The 14046-nt window shown below is 43.9% G+C and overlaps 1 protein-coding gene and 1 non-coding gene across 2 annotated transcripts; one reads left to right on the top strand and one right to left on the bottom strand.

Annotated features, from left to right (window-relative positions):
- The first annotated feature begins 266 nt into the window (after positions 1-266).
- LOC142858047 (small nucleolar RNA U13) lies at positions 267-371 on the top strand. The gene has a single exon (XR_012911940.1). It is a non-coding gene; the product is annotated as a small nucleolar RNA U13 (small nucleolar RNA).
- Positions 372-13332: 12961 nt separating this feature from the next.
- LOC142856892 (small ribosomal subunit protein uS12-like) lies at positions 13333-13799 on the bottom strand. Its single transcript, XM_075984531.1, has one exon. It carries the CDS (start codon positions 13771-13773, stop codon positions 13342-13344), a length of 432 nt encoding a protein of 143 aa, XP_075840646.1. The 5' UTR covers positions 13774-13799; the 3' UTR covers positions 13333-13341.
- Between the last annotated feature and the right edge of the window lie 247 nt (positions 13800-14046).

The raw sequence follows: 14046 nt of genomic DNA, 5'->3' as shown, positions 1-14046 counted from the left end.
GCAACAGCAGAGCGGAGAGGGAACACAGTGAAAGGTGGAGCTATGAAGAATATATTTGCATAATTAAGCGTCCACTCGATAATTTTGTTGCTGATTTTATTTTTCTAGAGCAAGGACAAAAGCCTGCTCACAAAAATCTCCCTTATAGATTTTAATTGTAAGAGATTTTGTGTGCAGAAGCTAAATAGGGCCGCACTATATCAGTCGCCCTCTCTGTAAAACCTGTAGGACTGACTTGACTGTTCCTCTCGCACGCAGAAAACCCGATCCTTTCATGGTTCATAAGCGTGATGATTGGGGTTTCACGCTAGTGCGTGATATGTGCCGCCCATTAAACCTTGTTACGACGTGGGCACATTACCCGTCTGACGTGAACTTAAGAGGATCCTTAGTTTTGGTTTGAATTTTAAGCTGAGTCACTAATCCTGGATACCTTAGAGCATACATTATTATGAGTATACTTCTTTTGAGGAATATTGTAATGTGTGTGTTTTTTTAGTCCACAAGCATATCCGTGTATCGCCTGTGCATCTGGGTCTGTAGAAGCCAGTAAAGGATGTTCATATGCTCCTAAGAGCATACACTTCTCTTAATAGAGGTTATTGTTACAAGTAATTACTCTATTTTTGTAAATATTTAGTTCATACGTTTAACCATGTTGTCTCGTGCGTTCCTGGACCCTGTGGAAGTCAGGAAGTCTGGTTCGCTGAACTTGAGTTTGTGAAGGTTGTTAGTCATGGCATGCCTTTAACTGCCGAGCCATATTTTGGTTGTGAGCCCAGCCTTTAAGGGCTGAGCCATTTCTCCAGTCAACAATCCCTTGAGCTCCACAACACGCACTTCATGGTGCATTGTCTGCAACTACCCTGTGATGCCTAACTGCCCCCCTTTTCCTGTGTGACATTTTGCATAAGTGCAATAGCTCAGATCTCTGTGTCTTAGTTTCTGCATTGGGGAAATTTTTTTAGATAATGAGTTCCCACTTCTTAGGACTGTTGGGAGAATTTATTTTTAAGTTTAATGCACGTAAATGCTTAGAACAGCATCTGATAGGCATAAAGGTCATACAGATGTCACTCCTGTGGTTAGGCCACAGCACTAGCAGTAACTTGTGTTTCTTCTTTCCGAGAAAATTTGGTCATTAGAATCCTAACTCAAGGTCTCTTTCGCTTGGCTTTTCCTACATTGACCAATTGGTGGCACTCCTGATCAATCACTGTTAAGCACATCCAAAAGAACCTTCCCACACAAAAGCCCAAGTGCAGCATGGCGCTGGTCAATAAGAGGTTATTGTGTTCATTCTGTGTGGGACGTTTCTTCTTGGTAACATGTGCCCCTTGTTTTCAGTGGATCCAGGCGTCCTCTTGGACTTAAGGAAGGCTCTTTATTGTAGAGATCTCTCGCTGAGCTTCCTGAAGCCAGAGTTGGCCTTGCCTTTACTCCTAGTGCCTGGCACAATGTAGCCGGGCAACAAATGTATCCCGAACCTCTATGTCCAACACACAGAGGACAGACTGAATTGATCACGGTCCATGCACGCATTGAAGCTGCATGGATCTGCATCCACACAATGCTGCTCGGTACAGCTGCACTGAGAAAAAGACAGCAATCTTTGTGTAATGTTGTGAAACTCCGGGATATATAATGAGTGAAAAGAGTAGAGGGGACACAGTGTAAGTTTTGCCTTGTAAAAAAGATGGGAAAATAGATAGCAAAAATGTACGCATTTTTTTTGTAGAAATGGAACCTAAACAACAAACTCATAAAAATAATTACATGTAGGGTGTACAGGCTTATTTTGTAACAACTTGACACAAGCTAGAGTCATTGGAGAAGAAGGAGCCTCAGCTGAGAAAATGCCTTCATGAGATACAGTTGTAAGGCATTTTCTCTATTAATGACTAATGGGGGAGAGCCCAGCATTGTAGGTGGTCCCATCCCTGTGTTTATGACTTTAGTTCTATAAGAAAGCAGTAAGAAGAATGAAAGCTAGACACTTCCCCCTCTCTCTCACACACACATGGTTTTGACTTTGGAATCATGTAAATGCTTACATAGTTATTATCAGGCATAGCAGCACAAAACTATAATACCCGTATTTGGGAGGCTAAGACGGGAAGATCCAGGCCAGCCTTGGCTAAATAATAATGCAGTTTATTTGGGGGGCATGTGTGCCTAGCATGCACAAGACAATGAATTATAATTCCCAGCACCTCATGAAGCTACGTGAAGGCCTGACTCGAAAGGAAGGAAGGAAGGAAGGAAGGAAGGAAGGAAGGAAAAAAGGAAGGAAGGAAGGAAGGAAGGAAGGAAGGAAGGAAGGAAGGAAGGAAGGGAGAGAATTACAAAGTCACATTCACTAGAATGGCTAAAATGAACAAAACTGAAAACTTTGGCAAGGACTTGGGGAATCTGGGAAAGAATATGAAATGCCCTCACGGTGGTGAATGAAGTGGTGAAAATGTTGTGGAACAGTCTGACAGCTTTTCTGAGAATTAAACAGACTTAACGGAGTTGAACAGGATTCAGCAATTCTCTTCCTAGATATATAACCAAGACAACTAAATTCTTGTACTGATACAAAAATTTGGACATGAATGTTCACAGCTACAATCTTCTTAAGCAGTGAAATCAGTTCAACAGAAAAAAAAAATGGATAAACACTATAGCTCATAGGGCAGACATCACCTAAGGCCCATATCAAAGGCTTGTTTCCCTGAGTGATCCTGGAGGTTTTGCCAGTCAGGCATTCATTGCTGTGTTAATACTTGAGAGTGTTCTCCCCCATTCCCAAGACAGGGTTTCTCTACATAACAGCAAGGAACTCTCCCGACCAGGCTGGCCTTGAACTCAGAGGTCCAACTGCGACTGCCTCCTGAGTTCTGGGATTAAAGAAAGGCATATGCCACCACTGCCTGGTGAGACGGTTTTTTTTGGGGGGGGGGTTTAAGACAGGGTTTCTCTATGTAACACTCCTAGCTGTCCTGCAAATAGCTCTTGTAGACCAGGCCTCGAACTCACAGAGATCCACTCGCCTCTGCCTCCCAAGTGCTGGGATTAAAGGCGTGCGCCACCACTGCCTGGAATGAGACTGTTCTTATAAGGGAGGAAAGATTATTTTGGCTTATAGTCCCAGATGTTCTATGCCTTTGAGTATGTGGTAACACAGTAGATCATGGTGGGAGAAAATGAAAAAGACTGCTCCTCCTGTAGCATCTGGAAAGACAGGCAGGCACACACACACACACACACACACTCAAGTGGGAGGCAGGAAGAATGACTAGGACCATATCTCCAATGTTTCCTTTGAAGCCAGGCCTCTGATGATCCAAACGCTTCCTGCCAGGCCTTCCTTCGAAAGGTTCTACCACCTTTAAGTAGTGCCTCAATTTGGAGACCAAGTTTTTGTCATGTGAAACTTTGGGATAATAGTTCACATCCAAACAAGCCTTTGAGGGGAGTGATTGTGCTCTGCCATGAACTCCCTGGATGATTCGCCACAGGTCCAAAGCAACCTGGCCAATAGATTACGTACTAGAATCGGCATAACGATGAAACAAACCTTTCTTCTTCTGCAGAAGTTGACTACCAGCGCCACTTCACTATGATGACAAAAAACTAGAAAGAAAATAAGGGTGATAGATACATTGATGTGGGAGGTCCTTCTGTATATGTTTTGCTTTTATTGGTTGATGAACAAAACTGTTTTGGCCAATGGCTTAACAGAGTAAAGCCAGGTGGGAAATCCAAACTGAGATATGGACAGAGAGAGAGAAAGAGAGAGAGAGAGAGAGAGAGAGAGAGAGAGAGAGAGGGAGAGAGAGAGAGTAGGCAGTGTCAAGGGGATGCCAACTAGCCACCGAAGAAACAAGACATGTAGAAAATGAGGTAATGACATGGCCACATGGCAATATATAGACTAATAGAAATGGGTTAATATAAGATGTAAGAGCTAGCTAGAAATATTTCTGAGCCATCAGTTAAACAGTGTTATAATTAATATAATTTCTGTGTGACTATTCGGGTCTGGGCAGCTGGGAAGAGGAAGCACAGTCTCTGTTTACAGTACACACAGTAGGATTTTGCTTAGCCATAATTAATGAAAGTTTTTGGTTTGTTCTGTTTTGTTTGGTGATCATGTTTAGTGCTGGGAATTGAACCTGCGGCCTTACCCATGCCAGACACATGCTGCATCCCTGAACTGTGGCCTCAGCTGTGAGATGCTGATGCATACTACAAAATGGATGAACCTTCAAGACATTATGCAAAGCAAAATAAGCCAGTCATAAAGGCACATGTTTATAACTTTACTGACGTGAAATCTCCAGAGTACCCATATCAATAATGTCACAGCAAAGACCAGTGGTTCCTAGGAGATGGAGGGGGAAATGGAGGATAAATGAGAACATTTACGGGGTTTGCTTTTAGGATGCTAAAAATGTCCTGAATGTGGTTAGTGGTATGATTGCCCTAAAATGGAACATTATGGTTTGTACATAAAATTTCAGTTAAAAAGTGCTAAGGGGGCTGGAGAGATGGCTCAGCGGTTAAGAGCATTGCCTGCTCTTCCAAAGGTCCTGAGTTCAATTCCCAGCAACCACATGGTGTCTCACAACCATCTGTAGAGAGGTCTGGTGCCCTCTTCTGGCCTGCAATACACACAGACAGAACATTGTATATATAATAAATAAATAAATAAATATTTTAAAAATAATAATAATAAAAAAAGTGCTAAGGGCCAGCGAGATGTTTTCATACACTGAAATCCATGTAAAGGTGGGAAAAGAATCAACGCAACTATCAAATGCAAATAATTATATGTAAAGATATGGGCTCTGGACCGCAAGGATAAATAAGTAGCTTTTGGTTCATACAGCAAAAACACGAGGACAAAGAGCAGGCGTTTTGGTGTCACACCACACTAGCCTGAGGATTCTCCAGCCATGTGTTTCGATTTTGTTTTTTGTTTGTTTGTTTGTTTGTTTGTTTTTTCAGGGATGCAAAGCTAAACCAAGTAACCTTGCTAAATAATGCATGGACAATGTACAAGGTAATGTGGGACTACGTGTATATAACAGTGCTTTTTTTAAAAAAAGAATATCAGTGCTAGGTTTGTGTAGGCTCATGCGAAGGTCAAAGGTGAAGCCTAGATTTACAAGCGCAGGTAGATGATGCCTACTCTGAGGGGCAGAGTAGACAGTGTTGACGTGAGGGAAGGCAGACTGAGAAGGCGATGGACACAGCCAGGCAGGCACTAGATGACCTCAGCTTTTACAAGTCACTCACGCACTATGGACGTAGATACATTCATGTACTTATCTAAAATAGGTATCACGTGCATTCATGTATAAAGGGATTACATTTTAGATATTCCTGTGACGGGAAACAGAAGACTACCGTCACTTGCAGGAAGCCCTTACCTAAGGATCCAGGAAGACTTCTCAGCTTTCCAGGGACTATATCCTGAACAGTTTGGGGCCGCGGTGGAACGAACTTGTCCTCTCAGCCTTTGAGATGTTGACGAAAGAGGATCAGCAGTTCAAGCCCAACCTCGACTGCATTCTCTCACCAAACCTGGCTCTAAAAATAAAAAATAAAAATCCATACCAAACACTAAAACAGTTTTTGGTTAAAATTAACTTCATAAGGAAAAGCAAAATGAGAGAAAGTCTAAAGGAGCAATAGTTTCTTTATTTTCCTGAAAATAGCAACTACAAGGGATTGAAACATGACGCTATTCCTCAGGTGGCTGTCAAGGTCTCTGTGGCCCAAACACGGTTCATAGCAGGTTTTGAAATACTCTAAGCAAGGCCGGGCGGTGGTAGCGCACGCCTTTAATCCCAGCACTTGGGAGGCAGAGGCAGGCGGATCTCTGTGAGTTCGAGACCAGCTTGGTCTACAAGAGCTCAATCCAGGACAGGCTCCAAAACCACAGAGAAACCCTGTCTCAAAAAAAAAAAAAAAGAAAAGTCTTCCAGCCACATTTGCTTTGAGCCATTTGTTATTATCCCCAGGTTTAGAGGTGGTGCAACAGCATGCTCCGTTAGCTTGCTGTGAATATCACCTGACCCTGGGGTCATGGTGGCAATTTCCCCCACAGGAAATCAGAGGTAAATTGCACTTCACTTGTGCCGAAGTGCCAACCTGAGAGTGCCCGTGCCAAGTTCTTGGCATGCATTCCATGATGAGCGTAACACCATAGCCTGTTCCCACACTTTCCAGACCACCCTGTTTCTGTCTTGTAAGTACCCCTAGATATCACCAGGGAGGAGTGCTTGAGATTTGGGGTTCCTGTCTACTTGTTTTGGGCTGCCCATGAGTACATTTTGTTTCAGTGACTGCTGTACTGTGTCGCTGGTGAGACGAACCTGGCCTGGTAAGAGAACAAGACAACCACTATAGCGTTTTTCATATGGGACCATAAGCACTTTAACATTCATTGTAAAGACAGCTTTGGGCTCAAGGACTCACTAGTTAGTTTGAAGAACATACTAGTGAGATAGGAGATATGCCCTGTATTTAGTAGGGGGGTAGGGCCCATAGTGAAAACTGCAGGTTGGGCCACTACTTTGATTCACGTGGCCCACTGTCACTCTCCATGGTACACTGAAAGAGTAAGGTTGTTCACTTATGTCACAGGACAAAGACTGGATTTAAAAGAAAATTAAGGGCTGAAGTGGCAGGGTCTTGAGTACTGAGAAAGATGAATGAGAAGGCCTATAGCCCAAATGAAATATGTTTTTTCTCCTCCTCCTCCTCCTCCTCCTTCTCTTTCTCTTCCTTCTTCTTTTCTCCTCCTTCTCCTCCTCTTCCTCCTCCTTCCTCTTTTTCTTTTTTCTTTTTCTTTTTTGGTTTTTCGAGGCAGGGTTTCTTTGTGTACTAGCCTTGGCTATACTAGCACTTGCTCTGTAGACCAGGCTGTCCTCGAACTCACAGAGATCTTCCTGCCTCTGCCTACAGAGTGCTGGGATTAAAGACGTGCGCCACTACCACCCAGCTTATACCCTAGCTTCTAATGTAGTTGATTGTAACAGACCAAGTAGCGATAGCTTCTAAAAATGCCTCCACCTGTTTCAATAAGCTGCAGACCACCTTGTAGACAAAGAGTTAACTCAGAATAACTGGAGTCACCATAAGGAACAAAGAGAGCTTAAAATAACCAATAGCGCTGACTCACTTCCAACATTAGGCAGAAATACCAGTCAAGTGATGAGCAGAGAGCCAAGGTCAATAGCTCACAAAATCTGAGTCAAAGCTGAACAGGAGGGGGATTCCACCACCTCTAACTTGGTGGGCAGTGCATAAACAGCGTGTGATTATCTCCCCAGGCCAGGACAACATGCCTAGTGTATGGGTCCACCATTGGCTTCACTCATGATAACTAGAGCTGATCAATCTCTATAGCAATTACCTCAGTTTCTGCTATGACTACAAAAATTCAAGACAAGAAATGGCTTTTTCCTTTTTGGAAACCCAGCCCTCTGTTGGGAGCTTATTTCATTTTCCAATAATTTCTCACTTTTCCTCAAAGTCTCATTTTTTTCCTTTCTGGAATTCTCCCTAATAAATTTTCACTTTGCATACACCCACAGCAGCTCTAATCTCCATGGGTGTGAGACAACAAAACCAAGAGTCACTACCCCTGGCTGTTATTTGGTGACTGTGTCCAGCACCCTAGGTCCTTGCCTAAGACTCTAGACCTGTGGTACTCAAAAGCCCTTTATCACGAACGCACGGAAATTTGTATTTGGAAAGTCAGTCGAAGCATGTCAGAATCATAGTGAAACAAAAATCTTTGAACAATTGAGACTATACCTATAAACTAAAGAGTGCCGTGAACATGAACTATCCATCAGAAGAGTTAGGGGAGAACCCATATTGGAAACTGGACTAACTCGACTTTCTTCCTATGATAGAAACTCATCTCATCTCCCACGGTCCCTTTCACCCTCAAGACTCCAGGACTGTTCAGCTTCCCTTTTTGCTCCATGCTTCCATTTTGTGTTTGCTGCAGTCAATTTTTTTTAGGGTAGGACACGATCTATCCCAAAGCTCATTCTCCCATGAGGTCAGTTCCTGCTGTCTGCTTCCTGTAGACCCCTCCAATTGTCTTCCCTTGGCCTCCTGTTTTTCAGCCATTTTCTTTACTGTGCCCGAAAGCTCAGTTTCATGGAGAGCGTGTTCTCCCTGGTTCTTCTAGCAACTATAATTATCTCTCTGTGATACAAAATGTTTAAAAACAGAACAACAGACTTTCCCGTGGTACAATTGTACATGTCCAGTTTCCCTACCTGTCAGTCCCTATCACATGAGTTCTCTGTAATTAGAGAAAGTTGGCATTTGGTTATGCCTCTTCAGTATTTCAGGATTTACAATGAGTTATTTTGCTTGCTTCTTTATTCAAGCTTTATCACCATGTGAGGTAAGTGATTTACCACCAAGGAAGATGAATGAGAGGGCTTAGCCCAAATAAAATCTTCTTTTTTCTTCTCCTCTTTCTTCTCCTCTTTCTTCTCCTCTTCTTCCTTCTCCTCTTCCTCCTTCTCCTCCTCCTCTTCCTTCTTCTTTTCTCCTTCTCCTTCTACTTCTCTTCCTCCTCCTCCCTCTTTTTTGTTTTTCTCTGTTGGTTTTTCGAGGCAGGGTTTCTTTGTGTACTAGCCTTGGCTATACTAGCACTTGCTCTGTAGACCAGGCTGTCCTCAAACTCACAGAGATCTTCCTGCCTCTGCCTACAGAGTGCTGGGATTAAAGGCCTGTGCCACTACCACCCAGCTTATACCCTAGCTTCTAATGTAGTTGATTGTAACAGACCAAGTAGCGACTTTTTTTCATGTTGTTTTGAGAGGTATGACTTAGTGGCACAGCTAACGGTTAGTATGTACAAAGCAAATAAACAGGGCCATTTGTCCTAGAAAGTCTCCGACAACTGCATTTAGCATATTGCTTGTTCTTAGTATTTTTGTAAGTTTCTGGAGGATCAAACTCAGGCCTTATACATGCTAGGCAGATGCTCTCTGAGCTATGTTCTTCTTTCAATTTCTTTCACTTGGTAGCATTTAATTTATTCCTCTAAATCCCACTTTTCTGGCTTGAGGTGTAGCTTTTTTTAATCATATTATTTAATTAACATTTTTAAAATTTACTTTACATACTGACCAGTTTCTCCTCCTTCCTTTCCTCCCATTCCTTCTTCACCCCATTCACCCCGAACTCCATCTCTCCCACTCCCCATCCACTTCTCTGTTTCCATTCAGAAAGGAACAGGCCTCCCATGGGTTAGAACAAAACATGACACATCAGGTTTTGCTAGAACCAAGTTCCTCCTCCTGCATCAAGACTGGGAGAGGTAAAAGCCAGCTAAGCACCAGGGACAGGTTCTGGTCTCACTGCTAGGAGTCTTACAAACAGTTCAAGCTACACAACTGTCACACACATGCAGAGGGCCTAGGTCGGTTCCCTTTCAGGCTCCCTAACTGTTGGTCTATCTATCCAGAGTCCACGTGCTCCCACGAGCTCAGGTTAGCTGTCTCTGTGGGTTCCCTCATCATGACCTTGCCCTCCCGGCTCGTATAATCCCTCCTCCCTTTCTTCAGGAGGACTCCTGCAGTTTGCCTCCCATGCTTGGCTGTGGATCACTGTATCTGCTTCCATCAGTTACTGGATAAAGGCTCTCTGATGACAATTAGGGTAGTCACCAATCTGATTATGGTAGATAGCCAGTTCAGGCCCCCGCTCCTCTATTGCTAGGAGTCTTAACTGGGGTCATCAAAATACCAATAATCCAATTTAAAAAATGGATATAGGTCTAAACAGAGAATTCTCAACAGAAGAATCTTAAATGATCAATACACATAAAGAATTGTTCAGCGAAAGTATAAAAAGACAAGATCTCCTGAGTAAATTGGGAGCATGGGGACCTTGGGGGAGGATTGAAGAGGGGAGGGGAGGGGAGAGGCAGGGAGAGGAGCAGAGAAAAATGTAGAGCTCAATAAATATCAATTAAAAAAAAAGAATTGTTCAGCTTCCTTAGTCCTCAGGGAAATGCAAATCAAAATGACTCTAAGATACAATCTTACACCTGTCAGAATGGCTAAGAGCAAAAACACTGATGACAACTTACGTTGGAGAGGATGTGGAGTAAGAGGAACACTCTTCCATTGCTGGTGGGAGTGCAAACTTGTACAGTCACTTTGGAAATCGGTATGAGAGTTTCTCAGGAAAAAGGGTATCAATCTACCTCAAGACCCAGCTATACCAATCTTGGGCATATATTCAAAGGATGCTTAATCATACCACAAGGACACTTGCTCCACTATGTTCATAGCAGCACTATTTGTAATATCCAGAACCTGGAAACAACTTAGATGCTCCTCAACTGAAGAATGAATAAAGAAAATGTAGTACATTTCACAATGGAGTATTACTCTGCTGTTAAAAACAATGATGTCAGGGGCTGGAGAGATGACTCAGCGGTTAAGAGCATTGACTGCTTTTCCAGAGGACCCAGGTTTGATTCCCAGCACCCATAGGGAAGCTCACTACTTTGTCTGTAACTCCCAAATCTGACACCCTCACACAAATAGACAGATATACATGCAGGCAAAACACCAATGCACATAAAATAAAAATAAATTATTTCAAAAAAGCAATGACATTATGAAATTTTCAGGCAAATAGATGGAACTAGAAAAACAAATCATCCTGAGTGAGTTAGCCCAGACCCGGAAAGAGAAGCATGTACTCATTCATAAGTGGATATTAGGAGTCAGAGACAGGATAACCAACATTCAATTCATAGCCCCAGAGAAACTAGATAACAAAAAGGGCCCAAAGAGGGATGCATGGATTTCCCTGGGAAGGGGAAATAGAAGGGATCTCCTGGGTAAACTGGGGGTGGGGGTGGACTGAGGGGGGATGGGCGATGGGACCGTGAAGGGATAGGGCAGCCTGGGCACCTGAGGCAGGTTGGGAGTGATTTGGAGAAGAGTGAGAGACGTCTTGATGGGTGAGGCTTTTTGGGGTTAGGGAGAGACCAGGGAAACCCCTGAAACTCTTTGGAGAGGTAGATTTGTTATAAATGTCCACATCTTCTTTGCCCTGGTGGCTTTAACAGAACCATACCGTGACTGTTGCTTAATTTCATGACTTCATTAAGATTATGAAATGGGAATTTTCTAGTTTCATTTCCTTTGGCATTCTTTTAATGGGAACTACTCTGTAAGTAGGCCTTTCCATCTGTAGCTGGTTATTTGATCACCCGGAATGCCACTCGCATGGAGAAGGCAGGGAAAATGCCTGACTCCTTCCCTTCGTGAACCGGTGTTTACAGTAATGAGCCTAGCGCTCCAGTGGCCTTCAATCAACACCCAGCGTTTGCTCCCTGCTGTTCCTGTCAGTCTCATCCGGTCTCAAGGAATTCTGTACATGTGATGAGTTTTTTTCCCAAAAGTTATACTTAGGTTGACCGGACTATTGCCAACAGAAGTCTTTTCATTTTGGCTACTATGTCCCTTGTCACGTAATCTTGGAATGTTTCCCGGATTTCCAGAAACAGCAAGATTGCATCAGCCATTTCTCCAGAGAGCCCCGGTACTTTCTGAGAGGAACATTATTTAAAAGCTACAGCTGAGTATTAAAATGCCATTTCTACGGGAGTTCCAACTGATTCCCTTCTTCGGCCTCACTAGTCTTGTGGACACACCTAGGAAGTACAGGCTTCAGCATTAGAGACTACCTGAGTTTAATCCCCTCCCTTCCCACATGCAACCTATCAGAAAATTTTGTTGGTTTTTTTTTTTACCTCTAAAATATGCCTTAAATTCTCCTCCTCCTGCCCCTCCCCTCCTTCTCTTCTTCTGCTCTTTCTCCTCTTCCTTCTCTCCCTTCTTCTCCTCCTTTTCTTCTTCCAGTGCTATAGACTGAATCCGCGGTTTCCCCATGCTAAACAATTATTCTACCATTAAGCTGCACTCCCAGTCCCCTCTCCCGTTTGCTCTCCTTACTGTCTCATGCCAAGCCCATTTACAAGGCTTCAACCTGACTTTTCTCCATCCATTCCCACACTTTTATTTTTATTAAAATTCAGACGCTCTCATTTCTCTATTTAAGTCTCATTGCCATAACTGAAACTCCTTACGATTGCTGCTCGGCCCTACGTGGTCTCGCTGTGTCCCTTGAATCCCATCTCGTACCTTTCTTCTCCCTGGCTTGCTGTGCTCCAGGTACGTGGAATTTGCTTTTCTTCAGTCTACGATCTGTTGGGCCCCCAAGTTCTTCTATCTGTCCTTCTGTCTCAACTCTTATCTCCTGCCATTCTTCTGCCCTTAGCTGAGACCCCCTCCTGCTTGGAAAGACTTTATCCCATGCCCAGCTCAGTTTAGCATAGACAGACACTGCCTGGCCGATTGTGGTTGTGGGTATGCATATGCATGTTTGTTTAATAGCCATGTCCCTCAGGACCCAATATCCTGGGGGGGTCGAAATCATTTAGTGCTCGGTCACTGGAACAGTACTGCTGTCTACAAGGCACCCCGTAAATAAGTGCTAGCTGGTGAATACATTTGACAGAGAAAGATTACCCATGTCAGGTTCTCTATGGACGGCACGTTCAGTGGATGTCCCCTATTTCCACTAAAGTAGAGCAAATCCTGACTGAAGTCCTATGACACAGCTCTGGTCAGCAAGGAAAACAACAGCTGCATTCATTCAGATGGCTCTTTTGTTGTTTACTCAAGTCTTTTGTCTTTTGATGCTGGGTCTCGCTATGCAGTCCCAACTGCTCTGGAACTCACTACATAGACCAGGTTAGCCTCAAATTTGCAGCAGTCCTCCGGTCTCTGCTTCCTGACTGCTGGGATTGCATAACGAGCTACACGTTTTGATTTCTTTTCTCTCCATGTGTATATGTGTGGGTAAATGTATGTTTACAGGTACGTGTGCATTTGAGTGTAAGCATGCGGAGGCCAGAGGTTGACATCAGTGTCTTCATCGGTTTTTCTTCACCTTATATAAAGGGGCAGGGGTCTCTTGTATTCAGAGCTCATGAATTTCCCTAGTTTGCTAACTTGCCCTGAGGGTCTCCTCCTAAGCACTGGGATTACACAGTGTGGTGAAACACCATAATCTTCCTGTCATTTACATGGGTGCCAAGAATCCAACCTCTGGTCTTCACACTGTGTAATAAGCATCTTTGCCCACTGAGCTGCCACCCGAGCCCATTCCGTATATCCTCCAGTCTTTTTATCCAGTCCCCTTCTTTGTTTGCATGGCTCCCGATGACCTGAAATGTGAAGAGAGCTCATAACTGTTATGGTTTGGAGGCTTTCATGTCCATTCAAAAATTTAGGATCTTGGTCTTTCCTTCTTGCCTTTGTACAGAGCCAAAAGGGACACATTGGCTACTTTAACAACCTTAAAGCGGACTCCAGGAATATCACCTACAGCATGACCCTTTCGACCAAATCCAGCAACCAGAACTTCATCGTTTTCCTCAATGAAGTTCAAGCAACCATCACTGGGGACGAAAGCTGTGATCTTCTTGCCGTTCTTGATGAGCTGCACCCTGACACACTTCCTGATAGCAGAATTTGGCTGCTTGGCTTCAACTCCTACTTTTTCCAGCACGATTCCCTTGGCATGAGAGGCACCTCCAAAAGGATTGGCCTTCAGGGCTGTGCCCAAGTGGGCTTTCTTGTATTGTTTGTCATGCCACTTCTGGTTCCGTCGGTGGCTGTGGAGCTTCCTGGCAGTACGGAGACCACGACACTTGCCCATCTTGCCGACGCCACGGGCCCGAGAGAAAGAGCCTGTTACCTCTATTGATAGAGGAGGGACAACGCGTCCAGCACAGCTGAGGACTTGACCCGAGTCAGGTGATGAAGAATAAAGAAGGGACAGACACACAGTTGGGCAGACAGTTACATGTCTAGAAGGGCAGAATCAGGTGGGTCTCCCATCTGTCGACTACACGGATCCGCTCAGGACCTCCTTCTCTCCTTACACATTCGCCCAAGCATCCTTGACTCCCCATCAGGGAAAACTGAACAT

Source organism: Microtus pennsylvanicus, chromosome 9 (assembly GCF_037038515.1).
Source record: "Microtus pennsylvanicus isolate mMicPen1 chromosome 9, mMicPen1.hap1, whole genome shotgun sequence".
NCBI lineage: Eukaryota > Metazoa > Chordata > Mammalia > Rodentia > Cricetidae > Microtus > Microtus pennsylvanicus.
Note: the sequence above shows the minus strand (reverse complement) of the source record. Positions and strands in the feature narration are given on the sequence as shown.

Bases quoted from the DNA above. Each gene is read 5' to 3' on its own strand.
- LOC142856892 (XM_075984531.1), bottom strand. From the start codon at position 13,773: ATGGGCAAGTGTCGTGGTCTCCGTACTGCCAGGAAGCTCCACAGCCAC.